This window comes from Rhamphochromis sp. 'chilingali' (assembly GCF_963969265.1).
Source record: "Rhamphochromis sp. 'chilingali' genome assembly, chromosome: 1".
In the NCBI taxonomy this organism is placed as follows: Eukaryota; Metazoa; Chordata; class Actinopteri; order Cichliformes; family Cichlidae; genus Rhamphochromis; species Rhamphochromis sp. 'chilingali'.
Genome location: NC_137929.1, coordinates 2,460,710 through 2,480,678, shown reverse-complemented (window position 1 = coordinate 2,480,678; position 19,969 = coordinate 2,460,710). Strand labels below are relative to the sequence as shown.

Below are 19,969 nucleotides of genomic sequence, written 5' to 3'. Positions count from 1 at the left end.
CCCTGCTATGGTTTTCATACAAGTCCAGGCAGACCCAAAAGTTTTTGCAGCAAATTTGCTTTCAAGAAGGTTTTTGTCTGTTTTGCTTTCAAGATCTCGATTTTCATTTCCTTGGTAGCTGTCTGAAAATCGGTAACAGCCCCTCTTTAAAGGCCTGTCTCTTTTTCCTTAAACAGGATTTGACACTTTTAGTGACCCATGGCTTATTGTTAGCGTAAATCTTAACGCGCTTACGGGGTATAATCATGTCTTTACAAAAAATACTGCACAGGAGCTAGTAACATCCACCAAAGCATCGAGATCATCTCCACAAGACTGAAGACGGGGCTGTACGAAGTCACTTTATCTCTACAGGACTGTAAGCTGTCGTCTGTGAGGCGTGAGCGTGTTTGTTTGAACACAGTTCACGGTGGAGAACAGCTGCTGACATAATGTGGATCCCAAGATCCATAACTGGCCTACCTGGGGCTGAAAGTCTCCATAAATGCAGGCGTTTCGGCGGCTACACCGGCTTCCACGAGTGTGACGCTTATTTTGAGAAAATAATAGAATATAAATGTATTTTTATATTTCAATATCACAATAATCTTCCAATGTAGAACTACAAGTTAAAAAAGAAGTAACATAAATCAAATCCACTTCAGCTAAATACTTCTCATTTATTTCCATCTTACATGCTGTGACTGCAGCCATTCCCACATCTCTGTGAATGGGACTCATGGACATGGATCAGTGGTTGTTGATCAATGGTCCTGAGAATCTGCATAATTAAGATGAAGGAACGGAGCTCCCAGCCCATCGTTCCTGCAGCTGCTTTCAGTCTTTATGCAAATGTCCTGTTTGTAAGACTGAAACCTGCAGCTGAGACTGAAGACGTCACCTGATGATGACGACACGTTTCTCCCACAAAACGCTGCGTCCAGATGAACAGAAGCAACAGACTCACTTTCCTGGATGATTGAGATGCATCAAGACTTCATTGTGTGTTACTTCTCATTCAGCACAGACACATTATTGCTGTTAGGTCATGTCAGCTGTCACTCAGTACAAGCACAACTGTGAACAACACAAACTTCTCTTCAATGTGTCACAGAAACACTAAGTGTGAGAGCCTGTATGACACACAGGACAGACTGTAAGCTCTGCTGGCTGCACAGCACTTTGTAGCAGTTTTCCAACATGTCCTCCACCCGTGATGTCAGTGGTGGGACCCCAGTCACAGCACTCAGCACCACCTCCTTTAAATGGATTTTATAGCAGTTCCTCCCGTTACTCGGTGCAACGCTTCTTAAATGTGTTTTTGCAGGATAAAACACAGCAGGTGGTGTAGAGAGGACGTCAGCTGACGGAGCAGAGGGAGGCAGACTGTGGATAAATGACAGAGTGAGAGGAGAGCAACCATGACAGAAGCACAGGTGTGGCAGATAGAAGTGGCTTTATAGACACTTATTGTCAGTCCTCGTGCATGCTGTGGAAATAAGTGTCTGTGTCATGAGGTGACATGTGAGCTTATCTTTGGTCAATAAAGCTGAACGACCAGTTTTCACTTTGCTTGTTACGCTTGTTTAGTGACGTCTGGGTTTCTGTGGAGCCCGAATTTTGATGAGTTCTGGTGAAATCATCTGAGATCATCTGAGCATCGGTGAAGAGTCAGCAGAGAAAGTGTGGGACAGAAGTTTGCTTTGGACACATGGACTGAAATCAAAAAGGAACAAACAGGATTTCCAATGGACAGTATGGAGAAGTGAAAGTACACAAAGGCTGTGCTGGAACACGTGTGTTACACTTTTTGACAGCTGAGAACAAAACACAATATTTTGCATCATCTCTGCAGTGTCTCTTCTTTCCTCTGCTGTTGTGCTTTTAGCTCCAAACTGTTTCAAATGGTTTGTCAGCAAGCTGACCTCTGACCTCTGCAGTACTAACTCCTGACCCGTACAAAGAGCGGGCGTTTCTGACCTTTGACCTGCAGCTGTATGTCTCTCAGTCTCAGTTCTTCTCTCCGTCACTGATGGAGCAGGTGTAGTTGCTGCTGACAGTCAGTCGTTTGTTTTCTCAGAGTGAGGCTGAAGTCTGAACTGTTCAGAGCATCAGGTCTCATCAACGTGCGCTGCTGTAACGCCGCTTTGTCCTCTGAGATCACCAGGTATGAAACCTGAGTGCTGACAGAGCAGCATGTTCCCCCTCATTCACCTCCACCACCACAGCCAAGGCATGCTGGGAAACTGAGGACACACAGACGGAGAACTGAAGTGTCTGCTGTGTGTTCATCTCAGAGTCCTCACAGGTGACACATTAGCTCCAGAACACCAAGCCAGGTGTTTGAAGCCTGACAGGGATTCTTCCCATCCAGAGGGAGGATTTAGCTGCACAACAATGAACATTAGTGTGTAGTTTAGAAACACAGACTGTGCCTGCACTGCATCTAGTGAAGAAAAGTGTTACTGCGAGAGAACGAGGCTCCTTTAAAGCAGCTGATATTAAGGTTGAAAAATCAACAATAAGCTGATGTAATCAACGTTTCACAAAATGGTCAGCAGCTAAAATCTGGAGCCGTTCTTTGGTGGTAATTAACAGTTTGTTCTTGTTAGCTAATTATGTCATTAAAGGTAGCAGCAGAAGCCTTGTGTTGAAAGCCCATTCACTCACACATTCACACAGTATGTGTGTGTCTGTGTTACACTGTGGACATCCCTTCTGTTGGAGCGCCATCTTGTGGCAGGTTTAAGAAATGTTCTTCTTGTAAATCCAAACTGATGCACCTCCATAGCAGACTGTGGAGGCTTTCAGTGACATGAAGACTTGATTTATACTGTCATATTCTCCTGTTACACAAAGCACAGCACGCTGAACATGGATGAACTGAAACTCCCAGCATCTGACTGAGGAAAAGCACAAATCATTCTCACACTGACTCCTGCTTGATTTTAGATTTGCTTTCAAATCCTCACACTTTCATATGAAGCACTAAATGGGCTCCAGACTGTTTATCTCAGCTTCCTGTCAAACACACTGCTGCTCACACCGAGGCTCAGTTTACTCCTCCAGCCTGGCTTAACCTGCTGTCTGTTAAAAACAGTCCCACACTCCTCTGTTTAATCCTTCTGATCAGACTCTTTGATTTTGTATTGTTTTTACCTGAAGTTGTGTTTTTGACATGGTTCTGTCTGTGAAATAAACCTCACACACACACTGCTACAGTCCTTCATACACTTAGAAACGAAGCTGCTCCTTTCCTCAGTGCTGACACATAAAGAAGAGTTGCTTTTATATCCAACACGTCTCTGTTCCAGAAAACAGCTTCAGCAGCCTCTGAGTCTGAACTTGGAGTTGGTTATAAGCCACAGGCCTGTGTGCACAGCAATGAGGAAATATAATGCAGTAAGTGAAACATGGATGTGTGGAACAGATTATCCCAAAGGTTGATTCTGTTCATCTGGACGTTCTCAGTGAAACATTTGGTCTCTCGGTCAGGTGACTCCTTTAGTCTCAGCTGACTGCAGCTTTCCAAACCTTTGTCACTGGATCACTCACTTCATCTCCAACGTGTCCCTGACACAGACAGCTGGAGCCGTTACAGCAAAATCATTGATCATCGTTTTTAGAACATTAGCTGGTGTTGGTGGGCAGGCTAGCAGTGCTAATTGTTAGCACTAGTTCTGCTGCTCTCCCTTTGTCTCTGTTATTGTTGGTCTTTAGTGAACAATAGAAAGTGTCTTCATGAGACTGTTGCCTAATGTTCAAATGTAGATAACACCACCTGCACCAACCTGTTACACAGCACAACCCTCTGGTGTAGCTTTGGCTGGAGCACATATTGGCAGCTCCAGTGACATCACCACTCCATGGTGACATCATCTCTACAGACTGTGGCTGTTACATATCCTCACCTGGTAATAATAAGACTGTCCTCAGCTGCACACAGCTCCAAGATGAACAAACTGAAGTAAATACAAATTAGAGTTACGATAGATTGAAATCTTGTAATCAGAGCTAATTCTTAGTGAAACTCTCACAACATCATATCATGATCCTGGGTTAGTGTCTCGGTCTCAGATCACAACATCAGCACAGGCTTGGCTTGGGTGAGGTATTGAGTGGTTCTTGTCCATGACAGCTGCAGGTACAGTGCCATCAGCCATGCTGCACCACATGTCTGCCCAGGAACATTAGTGTGGCTGAGTCTCATGTAAACATTGTGCTAAAGTGGTGGGAAAGTGGCTGCAAGCTGGCTGCACTGTGTCCAATACTCTCAGTATGATATCCACAAACCTCTGAGTGTCACAGAGTGGGCCTGTGCTCAGCTCACTGTGCCCCATTCAATTCTACTTGCATAGTTTTACAAGTAAAATTAAATATACAAGTTGCTCAATGATAAGTTATTGTAGTAACAACTAAGTCCATGGTCATTATTTGTTAATAGTAGCTTAAAGCTTCTGCACCAATCATGGAGCAGCAGGTTTAGAGCATGTGGATCTACAAAAGTAAGTCCCAGTAAGATGGGCTGAGCCTTACATACTAGAAGAAACATGTCATTCCCAGCAGATGAAGCGCCCTTTAAAGCAGGATCTCACTTTAAACCTAAAGAACTTGCTATGAGCATGCAGTGCATTCATGGTTATTATTCATACGATTGTGGGGAGCTAATAAAGTGCAACTATCACATTACATTTTATTATTAAATTGTTGTTAACAATCCCTTCACTTCTGCTTATCTAATTCATGGTTGCAGGATGGCTGACAGCTTCCATTAGGCAGGAGGTAATGTCCATTCTGGCCACAGTGCAACCCACAATGTGTAACTGACACTATTATATTGCATTATGTCACATTGTTACATCTTTTTAATAAATGATGACAGTCAGCTGAATTTGCTGCCCCCTTGGTGGAGGACATCAGGATCAGCAGCTGCTGCTCCATCACAAACACCACAGAAGAAGAACAACACTGGATCAGACTATCTGGACGTGTTTGACAGGGACAGTGTTCATGTTCATGGACATCAGGACAAAAACAGACGATGGAAACCTGCCAGATTTGAGCTAAACTGCTCGTTTCCATGTGTAGTCCCTGGGAGGTCACATGACCAACAAAGACACACAAGCTGTGTCCCAAAACGTCGGCTGCATCCTCCGGAGGCCGCATTTGAAGGCCGATGACGTCACAGCCAGGCGACGAAGGCTGTCCCGATTTCTCGACTCCTTCAAATGCGTCCTTCATTCCCCCGAGTTTGAAGGATGGGTCGGGTGTGTCCTTCGTGGCCCACCATATCCCAGAATTCATAGCGCGGCCCAGCCAAATTTCAGCTGCCAACAATGGCGGCCGCTACTAAGTTTTAAAATTTAACGAGGGAGTACTACTTACTTACAATGAATTCCTTACACTATATAATTTTCCCGTCAGTGTTGGGGAATTCTCAATGGTGCTTGGTGCCATACCCTCAGGGACTTTAATGTTATATAAAAACACTGACAGCTCAATATCTGCCTCAGTCACTCTCCCTGATCCAGCTGAGTCAGCAGTGGGAAAAATCTGCTTTTCACAGGAACTTGGTAACAGCAATAAGAGAATACGTAGTTTATTCCAAGAAGATATCATGTCTCTCCCATATATAGAATATCTTACTGGAACCGACATGTTCCAGATATCACCTGGAAGACAGTCTGGATGATCCCATAAATATCTAATTGTGAACAAGGTGAAGGAAATCTCATATAAAATTCTTCATAAATGTGACCCAGCCAGTCACTATATGGTAACATTTAAAAGAGACATAAATACTAATTGAACTTTCTGTGGGGATCATCCAGAAACTGTGGCACATCTCTTTTGGTTCCTCTACACAGAGATTCTGGAAGAATTTAGCAGTTTTGTTATTGTCCATATTTTAAGGGAGTTTTCTTTACGATGGAAAATGTTTTATTCTGTTTCTTTAAGTTCCCCAGGAAGAATGATAAATGTTTTTTTATAAAATATTTGTTAATACTTTTAGCTATTTTATATCCATAAATGTAAGTTTATTAATAAAACACCACATTTCTGCCTTTTTATAAGGATATGAATTGTACATACAATCAATTTCAGACTCAACCAACAAAAAGCCTCTCAGAACAATATTTGGTGTTCATCTGAACAACAGACTGGACTGGACTCATAACTCAGACGCCCTCTACAGGAAAGGGCAGAGCAGGCTGTACCTGCTGCGGAGACTCAGGTCGTTTGGGGTGGAGGGCCCACTCCTGAAGACCTTCTATGACTCTGTGGTGGCTTCTGCTATCTTTTATGGTGTGGTCTGCTGGGGCGGCAGCATCTCTGCTGGGGACAGGAAGAGACTGAACAGGGTGATCCGAAGGGCCAGCTCTGTTCTAGGATGCCCTCTGGACCCAGTGGAGGTGGTGAGTGACAGGAGAACGGCGGCTAAGCTGTCATCCCTGATGGACAACGTCTCCCACCCCATGCAGCAGACTGTGACAGCACTGAGCAGCTCCTTCAGTGGGAGACTGCGGCACCCACGGTGTGGGACGGAGAGATTTCGCAGGTCTTTCCTCCCCACTGCTGTCAGACTCCACAACAAAGACTTTAACTGAACAAACACACACATCCACACATGTGCAATAACACTAAGTGCAATAATCCTTTCTGTCATCGTTGTATTTTTACTCAGTTGTATATAGCATTCGTATTCTATTTTTATCTTATTGTATATTTTTATTCTATTTTATTCTACTGTATATAGTATATTATTTTATTCTATTCTGTACAGCTGTGTACTGTATTTATTCTTATTGTATTCTAATTTTTGCGTCATAACTTTTGCACTGTCCACTTCCTGCTGTGACAAAACAAATTTCCGACGTGTGGGACTAATAAAGGTTATCTTATCTTATCTTATCTTATCTTATATGTTGATTTTTTTTCGCCTACTCATATCATAATTTTTTTACTCCTGGTTCTGTATATTCATGTTCTGTTCTTTTGTAAACTTCATCTGTTTGTATGTTGTATACTCATCGTGTTTCAATAAAGTTCGATTTAAAAAAAGGTACGTTCTAAACGAAGCTTCAGACGTCACTGATCACGTGACTCTGGCCAAACGAATCAAGCCTCGACACGGTGCTTCTGAAGCAGCGCGTTGATCTTTCTGACACACGCACCGGAGCGTCAGCTTCAAGCGGACCATCACTACGTCTCACATCTAAAGGTGTCAAGGTAACTTTGAACTGAGTTCAGTCAATCTGGAGTTTTTCCAAGTTTTCTGTTGCTCTCTGTGAGAGAAGAGCGTTAAAGGCGGGGCTCTCCAGAGTCCAGCAAAACAGGAAACCACAGCTGGGTGTGTGTAAGTGTGCAAACCAATAGAATGCATCGTGGTGGGGGGGCATCACGGGCAAGAAAAAAATAAAATAATCGGTCGTACCCATGCTTCCCCGACGTCATGCCAGCGCATATTGGGAAATTCGTAGGCACCGATCGGTTTTCTATCAGCCATTTGCTGGGAGTAAGGGCGCCCTCCGTTTGCGAGGTGCGCCTGCTGCTGGCGGCACAGGGAGGAGAGGGCGGGGCGGCGGGGAGTCTCTGGCTGGCTGGAGCGGCATCTAATAACCAACTCGCAAAACAAAATAAAAACAACAAACAGATATTATGATACAGACTTATAATCTGCACCCATGTTTTTTCTAAATTCTATAACGTGAGCGCGAGAGCCCTCGGTGCGCCTGCGCGCTGCTGAAGTCAAAGTAAACTTTATTGTCATCTCCGCTACAGACAGTCCAGCATATAGAGAGACGAGACGACGAGGCTGCAGTTACAGCGGTGCAAGTAAACAAACAATAAATATAAGAAGAGTAAGAAAATAAATCTACACTTTAGGACTCGGGGTAAAGGATCAATAACAATTTAAATTTATAATTTACAGTTTGATGATTTAAAGTCTCACACAACCCGTCAAAAGGGGCGGGGCCGGCTGCTTCCAAGTAGAGCACATTTCATTTATAATGATGTAAATCCAAGCCCATCATGGATTCACGATCTGAATCCTGGGTTGTGTGAAATCCCAGAAATCAACCTTAGACAAAGTGAATCTGTGAACTAAGGTGTAGGTCTGTTAGGTTAATTGTGCTGATCCTCGGGTTGGGGGATTTGTGTTTGTACTGGAGCGCAAAATTCAAACCAATGGAAGATGGACAACAAAAGTTCAAAGCCATCAGGTGCTCAGGTTAGAAAAAAGAGAAAAGATGCAGGTAAGCAGACGTGTGATTGGATAATGGCAGCTCATCCTGAACCAATCAGACTAAACTCCAAACAATACATTATGTTACAGATTTTAATATTAATTAGTCATTGTTACTTGTTGATTTGTCCTTTTCTCATTGTGTGACGAATTATGACGACTGTTTGGTAGCTGTTATTGTCTCTCTCTCTCTCTTCATGTGTTTTCTCTGGTGAAACAATAGTTTTGTGTTAATGTTAGGGCTGCACGATTTTGCATAAAATGAGAATCACGATTTTTTTGCTTAGAATTGAGATCATGATTCTCTCATAACAATAAATAAACATAAAACAACAAATGTCTCACGTTTTGTTGTTGCAGCAAAATGTTGTCCTGCTTGAAATTCCGTCTCCACCGTTGCTCGACGCTGCGTGTACAGAGCAGGTAGTGCAACAATAGAAAAATAGTTGCGGGACGGCACTGTGTAGCGTTTGTCTAGGGTGTTGATCGTTTTCCTAAATCCCTCGTTTTGCACAGTGTTGATGGGAGCCATATCTTTGGTCAGGTGATAAGTGATAGCCTCCGTGATGTCTTTGTGCCTGCGGGAGTTCGACGTGTATAGGGAAGTGCTGTATAAGGTTCCCGTTATTGATGTTTGGGTGGTTGACCGGGACGGATTTTCTCCTGTCACTTTCTCGTCATCCCTGACGTGCTCTCCGTTGTTTTTTCCTGCTAATGTTAGCATCACACGGCACAGCTTCTGTATCACGTGGTATAAGGCTCCGCCCTTGTGATTTGTTGAGCAGGAAGAGTGAGCACTTGCTTTTATGCAGAGTACGTCCCGGATCAAAATGTGAAGTTTTACAAATCACCACTTCTTTAGTGAATATCATTTCAGTCTCAGACAATCTCGTTTCTCTTACAGAGGTTGAATGCACCTTCTGCGGATGGCGGTACCACACAGTGTGCGTGGACTTCCCCTGCAGAGAAGGCAACTACAAATGCTGTGAATGCTAAATAAAGAGAAACAAATGATCCCTGTTGTCTTTGCTTGATGATTGGTTTGAGTCTTGACAATCCACATTGCTGGCGTTGCATCTTTCAATGGCAGCAATGGCAGGTATCAGTGCTCAAACCTTTTGTGTTTGTTTCCAACAAGTTGCCCACCTCGGGAAACAAAAATGTGTTCTTTTACTTGTCAGATGAACATATGAGACACTTTGACTCTTCAGTGCAGTGTGGAGCCTAACAAAGATCTGTTTTGTGTCCCAGCTGATCAGCAGGAGGAGGAGAGTCTGACGGAGCAGCAGAGGAACATTTTCAGCTACTTGGACTCAGCTCAGCCACTACAGAGGAAACAATGAGCTCAACACAGAAGGTGACAGACAGAGCAGGACCATATGACCAAAGATATTTATCACCATATACATCTGAACATTTGCCATAACGATGTAGCTGACGATAGAATTGACACCAGACAAAATACTTTACAGCTGCACAACTTTATTAAAAACCCATCAATGTATTTTCACTGAAACAAGCAGCTGTTGTTTATGTGCATTAAAGTTATATAAAAATGTAACAGTGCAAATGCAAATTCCTCGCTGACAGTTTAACCAAAAGGCGTTTCCAGTGGAAACTGGCCGACACATCCTGAGCATAACCATGTATAATAGCCACTAAACTTCAGAAGAGGTTATACAGTCGTGGCCAAAAGGTTTGAGAATTGCATAAATATTGGAACCTGGAGAAGTTGCTGCTTAAGTTTTTATAATAGCATTTTGCCTGCACTCCAGAATGTTATGAGGAGTGATCAGATGAACTGCATCGTCCTTCTTTGCCATGAAAACGAACTTAATCCCCAAAAAGCCTTACCACTGCATTTCATTGCTGTCATCAAAGGACCTGCTGAGACCATTTCAGTGATCGTCTTCTTAACTCAGGTGAGAATGTTGGCGAGCACGAGGCTGGAGATCATCATGGCTGTATCCCGATTCAGGTTCTGCAGCTTTAAAGTCCTCAAGGGCCGCGTACTCAAAGACCGCTAAGGCCGAAGTGCGAGGCTCGTAGGCTCGTGAAATGGGACGTCTAGCCTCCGTCGCGCTGCCCAGGTTGCCTAGCAACCATGATACTAACAGCTGGAAATGTTTCATACAGCTTTGTTTGACAGAAATGAAGGAGAACATATTTAGTTCATTTGTTTCTACATGAGCTCTGTGTGATTTGATGAGTATCTGAGGCTGAGACCACAGGACTGTGAAACATGATTGTTGGGCTTCATTTCTGTGCTGAACAGTCGTTTAAGATTAGCTGTAAATAACAATTAGCTGATGTTGTTCATGAGACTAAAGTCATCTCACTGTGGTAATGTAAATTGTTACGAGTTCAAAATATTGGGGATGGAGACAAGAGAAAAACCACAATAACAACACTGGTGCGGTCGGGTCAAGTCAAACGATGATTTTAATGATCACACGCGTGGGAGATGGACACTGATGCAGACAGCCTCAGATCTCAAAATGGTGGAGCATTGCTCAAACTCTTATAGCCTCTGGTGCCTCCACCTTATCATAAAAGTCTAAACATTCACATGCTTTCTCTCACACAGCGCCTAAGCTACGACTTTGGCTCCCTGTTTATCTGCTCCTGCTGAGATGGGGCAGAAAACTCCAGCATGTTCTCTTCTAATCAGACAAATAAGGCGATGACTTTCTGCAAACAGTATTTCTTATAACTCAGCAGTATAATGCATCATAAAACAATATCATTCATTCACAATAAGTCAACAGTTTAATATAATGCACATCAGTTTAACTAATGCAATAGTTATCAGCTTCTTCTAATTCAGGAGAATAATGCAAACTAAAACTACATAATAATTCACAATCTTTAATTAGGGGTCTAACATGGCATAAATAATATTATAATCTAAGTCTACAAACACATAACATCCTTATAGAATATGATGTAACACTATAGATCAACTTAGCTCAGAATATATAAAGCATATAAACAGTTACAGCAATACGTTGGCGATTCTGTTCTCAGACATGTGAAGCTAGAGACACCGGCAACCATAGTCAATTGTCTTCCAGGGGCCAGAGCAGGCGACATTGAAGGAAATTTAAAACTGCTGGCTAAGGGTAAACGTAAATTCAGTAAAATCATAATTCACGTCGGCAGTAATGACACCCGGTTACGCCAATCGGAGGTCACTAAAATCAATATTGAATCGGTGTGCAACTTTGCCAAAACAATGTGGGACTCTGTAGTTTTCTCTGGTCCCCTCCCCAATCAGACCAGGAGTGACATGTTTAGCCGCATGTTCTCCTTAAATTGCTGGCTGTCTGAGTGGTGTCCCAGAAACGATGTGGGCTTCATAGATAATTGGCAAACCTTCTGGAGGAAACCTGGTCTTGTTAGAAGAGACGGCATCCATCCCACTTTGGATGGAGCAGCTCTCATTTCTAGAAATATGGACAAATTTATTAAACCCCCCAAAATATTACTATCCAGAGTTGGGACCAGGAAGCAGAGTTGCAGTCTTACACGCTTCTCTGCAGCTTCTCTCCTCCTGCTACCCCCCCCCCCCCCCCAAAAAAAAAACCCATCTCCAAAGAGACTGTGTCAGCTTCCAAAAAGACAAAAAACAAACTAAAAACCAGCAACAAACAACTTAAACATAAACAATTACAAAGAAAGAACAATACAGTATCCACATCTGAACCAAAGAGTAAAACAGTGAAATGTGGATTATTAAATATTAGGTCTCTCTCCTCCAAGTCTCTGTTAGCACATGACTTAATAATTGATCAACAAATTGATTTACTCTGCCTTACAGAAACCTGGTTGCAGCAGGATGATTATGTTAGTTTAAATGAATCAACACCCCCGAGTCATTCTAACTACCAGAAATCTCGAAGCACAGGCCGAGGGGGAGGTGTGGCAGCAATTTTTCACACCAGCCTATTAATCAACGAAAAACCAAGACAGACTTTTAATTAATTTGAAAACATGATGCTTAACATTGTCCACCCCAGCTGTGAAACTCAGAAACCATTCTTACTTGTTATCATCTATCGTCCACCTGGGCCTTACACAGAGTTTCTGTCTGATTTCTCAGACTTTATATCTAATTTAGTTCTGAGCTCAGATAAAATAGTTATTGTGGGTGATTTTAACATCCATGTAGATGCTACAAATGACAGCCTCAACATGGCATTTAATCTGTTATTAGACTCAATTGGTTTCTCTCAAAATGTAAAAGAACCCACCCACCACTTTAATCACACTCTAGATCTTGTTTTAACATATGGCATCGAACCTGAACATTTAACAGTGTTTCCTGAAAACCCTCTCCTGTCTGATCATTTCCTGATAACATTTACTTTTACAATAATTGATTACACAGCGGTGAAGAGTAGACTTTATCAAAGTAGATGTCTTTCTGAAAGTGCTGTAACTAAGTTTAAGAATATAATCCACCCACTGTTATCATCTCCAATGCCCTGTACCAACACAGAGCAGAGCAGCTATCTGAACGCTGCCCCAACAGAGGTCGATTATCTTGTTAATAATTTCACCTCCTCACTACGTACGACTCTGGATACTGTAGCTCCTGTGAAAACTAAGGCCTCAAATCAGAAGTACCTGACTCCGTGGTATAATTCTCAAACACCTACCCTAAAGCAGATGACTCGTAATCTGGAGAGGAAATGGCGTGTCACAAATCTAGAGGATCATCATTTAGCCTGGAGAAATAGTTTGCTGCTTTATAAGAAAGCCCTCCGCAAAGCCAGAACATCTTACTATTCATCACTGATTGAAGAAAATAAGAACAACCCCAGGTTTCTCTTCAGCACTGTAGCCAGGCTGACAAAAAGTTAGAGCTCTTTTGAGCCAACCATCCCTTTAACGTTAACTAGTAATGACTTCATGAACTTCTTCACAAATAAAATTTTTATCATTAGAGAAAAAATTACCAATAATCATCCCACAGATGTAATATTATCTACAGTTACTCTTAGTACCATTGATGTTAAGTTAGACTCTTTTTCTCCAATTGATCTTTCTGAGTTAACTTCAATAATTACTTCCTCCAAACCATCAACGTGTCTTTTAGACCCCATTCCTACAAAACTGCTCAAAGAAGTCCTGCCATTAATTAATTCTTCGATCTTAAATATGATCAACCTATCTCTAATAATCGGCTATGTACCACAGGCCTTCAAGCTGGCTGTAGTTAAACCTTTACTCAAAAAGCCATCTCTAGACCCAGCAGTCTTAGCTAATTATAGGCCAATCTTCAACCTTCCTTTCATATCAAACATCCTTGAAAGAGTAGTTGTCAAACAGCTAACAGATCATCTGCAGAGGAATGGTTTATTTGAAGAGTTTCAGTCAGGTTTCAGAGCTCAGCACAGCACAGAAACAGCTTTAGTGAAGGTTACAAATGATCTTCTTATGGCCTCTGACAGTGGACTCATCTCTGTGCTTGTCCTGCTAGACCTCAGTGCAGCGTTCGATACTGTTGACCATAATATCCTATTAGAGCAATTAGAACATGCTGTAGGTATTACAGGTTTGCACTGCAGTGGTTTGTATCATATCTATCTAATAGACTCCAATTTGTGCATGTAAATGGAGAGTCCTCTTCACACACTGAGGTTAATTATGGAGTTCCACAGGGTTCAGTGCTAGGACCAATTCTGTTTACATTATACATGCTTCCCTTAGGCAGTATCATTAGAAGACATAGCATACATTTTCACTGCTATGCAGATGACACCCAGCTCTATCTGTCCATGAAGCCAGATAACACACAACAATTAGTTAAACTGCAGGAATGTCTTAAAGACATAAAGACCTGGATGGCCGCTAACTTTCTGCTTCTTAATTCAGATAAAACTGAGGTTATTGTACTCGGCCCTGAAACTCTTAGAAATATGGTATCTAACCAGATTCTTACTCTGGATGGCATTACCTTGGCCTCCAGTAACGCGGTGAGGAACCTTGGAGTCATTTTTGACCAGGACATGTCCTTCAACGCACATATTAAACAAATATGTAAGACTGCTTTCTTCCATTTGCGCAACATCTCTAAAATTAGAAATATCCTGTCTCAGAGTGACGCTGAAAAACTAGTTCATGCATTTATTACTTCCAGGCTGGACTACTGTAATTCATTATTATCAGGATGTCCAAAAAACTCACTGAAAAGCCTTCAGCTAATCCAAAATGCTGCAGCAAGAGTACTGACAGCGACTAGAAAGAGAGAGCATATTTCTCCTGTTTTGGCTTCCCTTCATTGGCTTCCTGTTAAATCCAGAATTGAATTCAAAATCCTGCTCCTCACATACAAGGTCTTAAATAATCAGGCCCCATCTTATCTTAATGACCTTGTAGTACCATATCACCCTATTAGAGCGCTCCGCTCTCGCTCTGCAGGCCTACTTGTTGTTCCTAGAGTATTTAAAAGTAGAATGGGAGGGAGAGCCTTCAGTTTTCAGGCCCCTCTTCTGTGGAACCAGCTTCCAGTTTGGATTCGAGAGACAGACACTATCTCTACTTTTAAGATTAGGCTTAAAACTTTCCTTTTTGCTAAAGCATATAGTTAGGGCTGGACCAGGTGACCCTGGATCCTCCCTTAGTTATGCTGCAATAGACATAGGCTGCCGGGGGATTCCCATGATGCATTGAGTTTTTCCTTTCCAGTCACCTTTCTCACTCACTATGTATTAACAGACCTCTCTGCATTGAATCATATCTGTTATTAACCTCTGTCTCTCTTCCACAGCATGTCTTTATCCTGTCTTCCTTCTCTCACCCCAACCGGTCGCAGCAGATGGCCGCCCCTCCCTGAGTCTGGTTCTGCCGGAGGTTTCTTCCTGTTAAAAGGGAGTTTTTCCTTCCCACTGTCGCCAAAGTGCTTGCTCATAGGGGGTCATATGATTGTTGGGTTTTTCTCTGTATCTATGAAGCGCCTTGAGGCGACTTTTGTTGTGATTTGGCACTATATAAATAAAATTGAATTGAATTAAATTGAATTGATGCAACAAACACAGCAGCTACTGATCCAAAATACTCAAAGCTTCATAGAACTGAAACCAACATTTATTTTTAGCTCCATTCTGCTGCTGATACAGACTTTAGGTTTCTGAACATTAAACTTATTGCTGCCTTTCATAGTGTGTAACTTGAAGGCCCTGAGTACTTTCTCCCACACTGAAAACACTGGGATGATCACATTATTTGAACATTACCTAATAAGACTGATTCAGCACAGACAGTTATGTTAAACTTTCCTAGCCGTCCTTCACAAACAGGGAACAGTCTGTCTATTCTCTCCATCTGTCAGCTGCTGCTGGCTCTTCCTCCTCCTCTTCCTCACACACTGCTGAGTTTGTCCTGGTGGATCATCAGGGGTGCAAAGCCTCACAGATGATGTGCAGCAGTGGGTCCCTCAGTCTGTCCTCACTCTGGACACTTGCAGTCGTCACACATGGAAATCAAATGTGTGATAAGCTGCAGGATTCAAACACAAGTGTAACTTATAAACACATGTTCATACTTTTATTCCACAATCAGAGAGAAAGAAACAGAGAGAGAGTGCAGGACAGACAGACAGGTGACAGTCTCAGGTGTACACACTGCTACACAACAGCACCAGAGAAGCAGGATTTAGTGTTTGTGTTATTACGAGTGTAAACAAGAAGAGTTCCAGATGGTGCAGTGGACACATGTGTGACTGCTGTGATTAAAGCATCTTTCTTTCAGCTTAACGAGTGAACCGTCAGCTCGTTCAAACACACGTTAAAGTGCGTTTGGCTCGACACCAGCGAACAGAGGCAGCAATATAACACAGCTAACATTAACAGTGCAGTGAATCCTGCTTGTGCCGTGATGTTCAGGACTGCAAACCGAGCAGCATCACTGACTTTCAGCTTGTTGTGTTTGTGGATATATGACTGACTTTAATTATCCACAAAATCATCACATTCTCTGTCAGATTAAGGTCGACTATTGAACGGCGTATATTTTAAAGGCTTTAAAACCAAGTTAACGCTGAAAGTACAAACATCACTAATGTCACATAACTCTGCCGACAAGGCATAGCTATGGCTATGAAATGCTCTTTGTGTATCACTTCTTCATTATGAAAGATGTCATTAATGCACTAGTAATGTCTCATCTGGAGTATTGTTCAATCATTTGGTCAGCAGCTAATAAGACAGATCTTAACAGACTTCAGTTAGTCCAGAATAAGGCGTCCAGATTAGTGTGAAGATGTTCATACTATACTAATATTGATAAAATGCATAATAACCTTTCTTGGCTTCCTGTACAGGCTAAAATATTCTATGGCTTACTTGTAGTTCTAAAGAAAGCAATTCTGTTAAACACACCACATTTATTCTGCTCAGCTGCAGTATCCAGATGAAATACATCATCATATTACACAGTTTTCAACAAGCTGCAATTTAGTAAATGCTCGAGTTAAAAGTAACGTTTTGTAAAACTGTTACATTTAGAGCAACTTTTAAGTGGAATAAGTTGCCTTAAAAAATTAGAGAATTATTCAAAACTTCAATGAACACTTAAAAGCCGATTTACAGAGCTTTTAGTTGTTGTAAATATTGTAAGACATGATTTGTTTTTGAAATTTGTGTAATGTGCCTCAATGTTATTGATATTATTATTATTGATTGCTTATATTTGAACAATTGTGAAACCTCACTGTGGATGTAAGAGTGAAATTATGTGGATATCTTGAATCCACTTTATTGTGTAATATTTTATGTGAGTATTTGACGGAAGACGAGCAACATCTGTTGTGGAAGCTAACGGGGTTCCTTTAGAATAAACAAACATAGGATTTATTATCACTGAATAATTCTGTATAAATCTATACAAATTATAGAAATATGTAATAGGAAACAACAAAATAATCTAAATTATAAAATAATGTGTGTGTGTGTGTGTGTGTGTGTGTGTGTGTGTGTGTGTGTGTGTGTGTGTGTGTGTGTGTGTGTGTGTGTGTGTGTGTGTGTACAATCAGGAGGGATGGGCATGATTTTAGTGTTTGAACAGTCATGAGTTATCTTTAACAGCAGGTTGGATGTAATGTGTTAGAACTACCAGCAGGTGGGGATAAGAGACCTTTAAGGTGTTTGGTGCCACGCTCCACCTTCAGGTTTAAAACTAGTGTTAATGGAGTTTGAAGGTTGAGTTTGTTCCACGACTGCATTTCACTCACTGCCTCTGTTTGTATCTCTGTCACTGCAGGACCAACATGGAGCCAGAAGTCAGCGCTCTCAGGAGGCCGACAAACCTCACAGAAGAAAGGGAGAGAAAAAACACACCTGTGACGAGTGTGGGAAGGGTTTTACTGTGAGGGCTAAACTAAAACAGCATCAGGTCATCCACACTGGAGAGAGACCGTTCAGCTGTGATCAGTGTGGCAGAGCTTTTACTCAAAGTAGCAGCTTACAGAGGCATCTAGTTACCCACTCTGGAATTAAGGCATACAGCTGTGATCAGTGTGGCAGAGCTTTTACTCAAAGTAGCAGCTTACAGAAGCATCTAGTTACCCACTCTGGAATTAAGGCATACAGCTGTGACATCTGTGGAAAGACTTTCAGCCAGAGAGGGAGCCGAAATATACACCTACGCATTCACACCAGACATGATGTGTACTGCTGTGAACAGTGTGGCAAACAGTTTACAACAGACGCACACTTACAACAACACATGTTTACCCACACTGAGGAGAGACCTTATCAATGTGACCTGTGTGAGAAGACTTTTAAATCTCCACATCACCTGAGACAACACCAACAGATCCACACCAGAAAGAGACTCTACAAGTGCAGCTACTGTGAGGTATGTATTTATATTGTTATCTTGTCATTTTAGCCTGACTGTTTGGAACAACTCTGCTCATTAAACTGTGTTAGCATGTTAGCAATTCTACTGCATGGAAAAGCAGCTCTGAGTGATTATTCAGATTTTCCTTTCAGTTATGATTTTAGTATTACTGTAGTATTATGGTGGTAGTATTGTAGTTATTGCAGCCCAGTAAACTGAGTGTGTTAACTGAAACAGTCAAATGTAGTTGGACGTCTGCAGAGATGCTCTTTATTTCAGGCGACGTTCAGGATACAAATGTTGAAGGACTGACTTACACTGTCTTTGTGTCTTTGTTTAGAAGCAGAGCGACACAGATGGATCCAGTTCTCAACCCTGTCATCACTGTGGTGGTGGGAAAGACTTTCATTGTGACCTCTGTGGAAAAACTTTCAGTTGGCAAAATACCCTAAAAGTACATCAACGTAGACACACTGGAGACAAACTGAAATACTGCAAAGAATGTGGGAGAAGCTTCACCACATCACATCACTTAAAACAACATGAACTGATTCACAGTGGGGTTAAAAAGCACCTCTGTGATCAGTGTGGGTCATCCTTCACCACTGAAGGTGAGCTTAAATCACACAAACGAGTCCACACAGGAGAGAAACCACACAAGTGCAGACACTGTGAGAGAAGCTTCTCACGGTCACATAGTCGTAACAGGCATGAACGTGCACACATGGAAGGAAACTACAGCTGTGACCAGTGTGACAAGAGCTTCAGGAATCTCAGTTCATACTCTGCACACAAACGATCCCACGTTACTAATAAACTGTTTCACTGTTACCAATGTGCCCAAACATTCACCTCATTGTCTGCTCTGTGCAAACATCAGCGCGATCACTCAGGGCTGAAATCACTCCCATCACTGGATCACAGTGAATCTGAAGACACAGAAAGATCCTCTGGTTTCTGTGTCAGACTCTAAAAGCTTGAGATCAGGCTCCACAGAGTTCAGATAGAATCATTTAAACTTGTGTTGAACTGAACTGGTTGCTGGGCTGAACTTCTACATAATACAGATCTACATGGGATCTTCTTTTCTGTTGTTTTACTGAGTCAGTTTTGTCCTTTTTTCTCTGTCCTGGTTTTGCTCGTCTGTAAATGATTGAAACTCAGTCAAATAGTTCATTGTTCTCCAGCAAAACGTTTTGGAAACTCATGTTTAACCTTTAAAACTCTGACATGTTTTAGCACACAAGGCTTCATCGGGGAGTTCACTCATGATTGGACCATGAGAACAAAGGTTTTTAGTTCTTTCAAAGAGAGTCTTGGAGATGTTTGATGTTTCTGTTTTTTCTACATAAAGGAATAAACTATTTTTCTTGCTTCATGTAGTGTGGAAGTTTTTAATGTTTCTTCATCTGTTATGTTCTTGAATGTGTTCACGTGAAGATGGTATAAATAAACTCTTGTCAGAGATTTACAGTTATCAAACAGTCAGGTGAATAAACAACACTGAGACACTTGGAGACGGTTAACGTGCTGCACGGGTGAGGGCTCAGAGAGGACTCACACCGAGCTGCAGTAGTCGTTTATTATTTATAGCAGGGTGAAACAAGCATAGCAGTTTCCTCTAATTTTGCATATGTGTGTGTGTGTGTCTAAGTTCGTATAAATATTATAGGGTGAACTTCCTCTTTCTATAAACAGAGCGAGTAGTACATTTTGTTCTTTTCCTATTAAGAGTAAAATATGAACATATACTTTAATGCAACATAAAACTCATAAAAGCGTTTCTTCTTTAACATCCCCTCCTGATGTTAATATTTTTCACTTAATCATACTTTATTATCAGCCAACAATCACTTGCTTATAACATTTTCAATTGTAGCATCATTCAGTATGTGT

General features: G+C 41.8%; 1 protein-coding gene across 2 annotated transcripts; it reads left to right on the top strand.

The window, feature by feature from the left end:
• The first annotated feature begins 7,097 nt into the window (after positions 1 to 7,097).
• LOC308398540 (uncharacterized protein) lies at positions 7,098 to 19,446 on the top strand. 2 transcript variants are annotated; one of them, XM_080885220.1, is made up of 5 exons: positions 7,142 to 7,209; positions 9,132 to 9,197; positions 9,479 to 9,584; positions 17,492 to 18,088; positions 18,414 to 19,446. In XM_080885220.1, exons 3-5 carry the CDS (start codon positions 9,567 to 9,569, stop codon positions 19,044 to 19,046), a joined length of 1,248 nt encoding a protein of 415 aa, XP_080741346.1. In that variant the 5' UTR covers positions 7,142 to 7,209; positions 9,132 to 9,197; positions 9,479 to 9,566; the 3' UTR covers positions 19,047 to 19,446. The 2 variants fall into 2 exon arrangements, with proteins under 2 accessions (XP_080741345.1, XP_080741346.1); XM_080885219.1 differs by lacking the exon at positions 9,132 to 9,197 and having other exon boundaries at positions 7,098 to 7,209.
• The last annotated feature ends 523 nt before the right edge of the window (positions 19,447 to 19,969 follow it).

Excerpts from the sequence above, each read along its gene's own strand:
- LOC308398540 (XM_080885219.1), top strand. Across the intron at positions 18,089-18,413 it reads ACAAGTGCAGCTACTGTGAG|AAGCAGAGCGACACAGATGG; the intron begins GTATGTATTTAT and ends GTCTTTGTTTAG.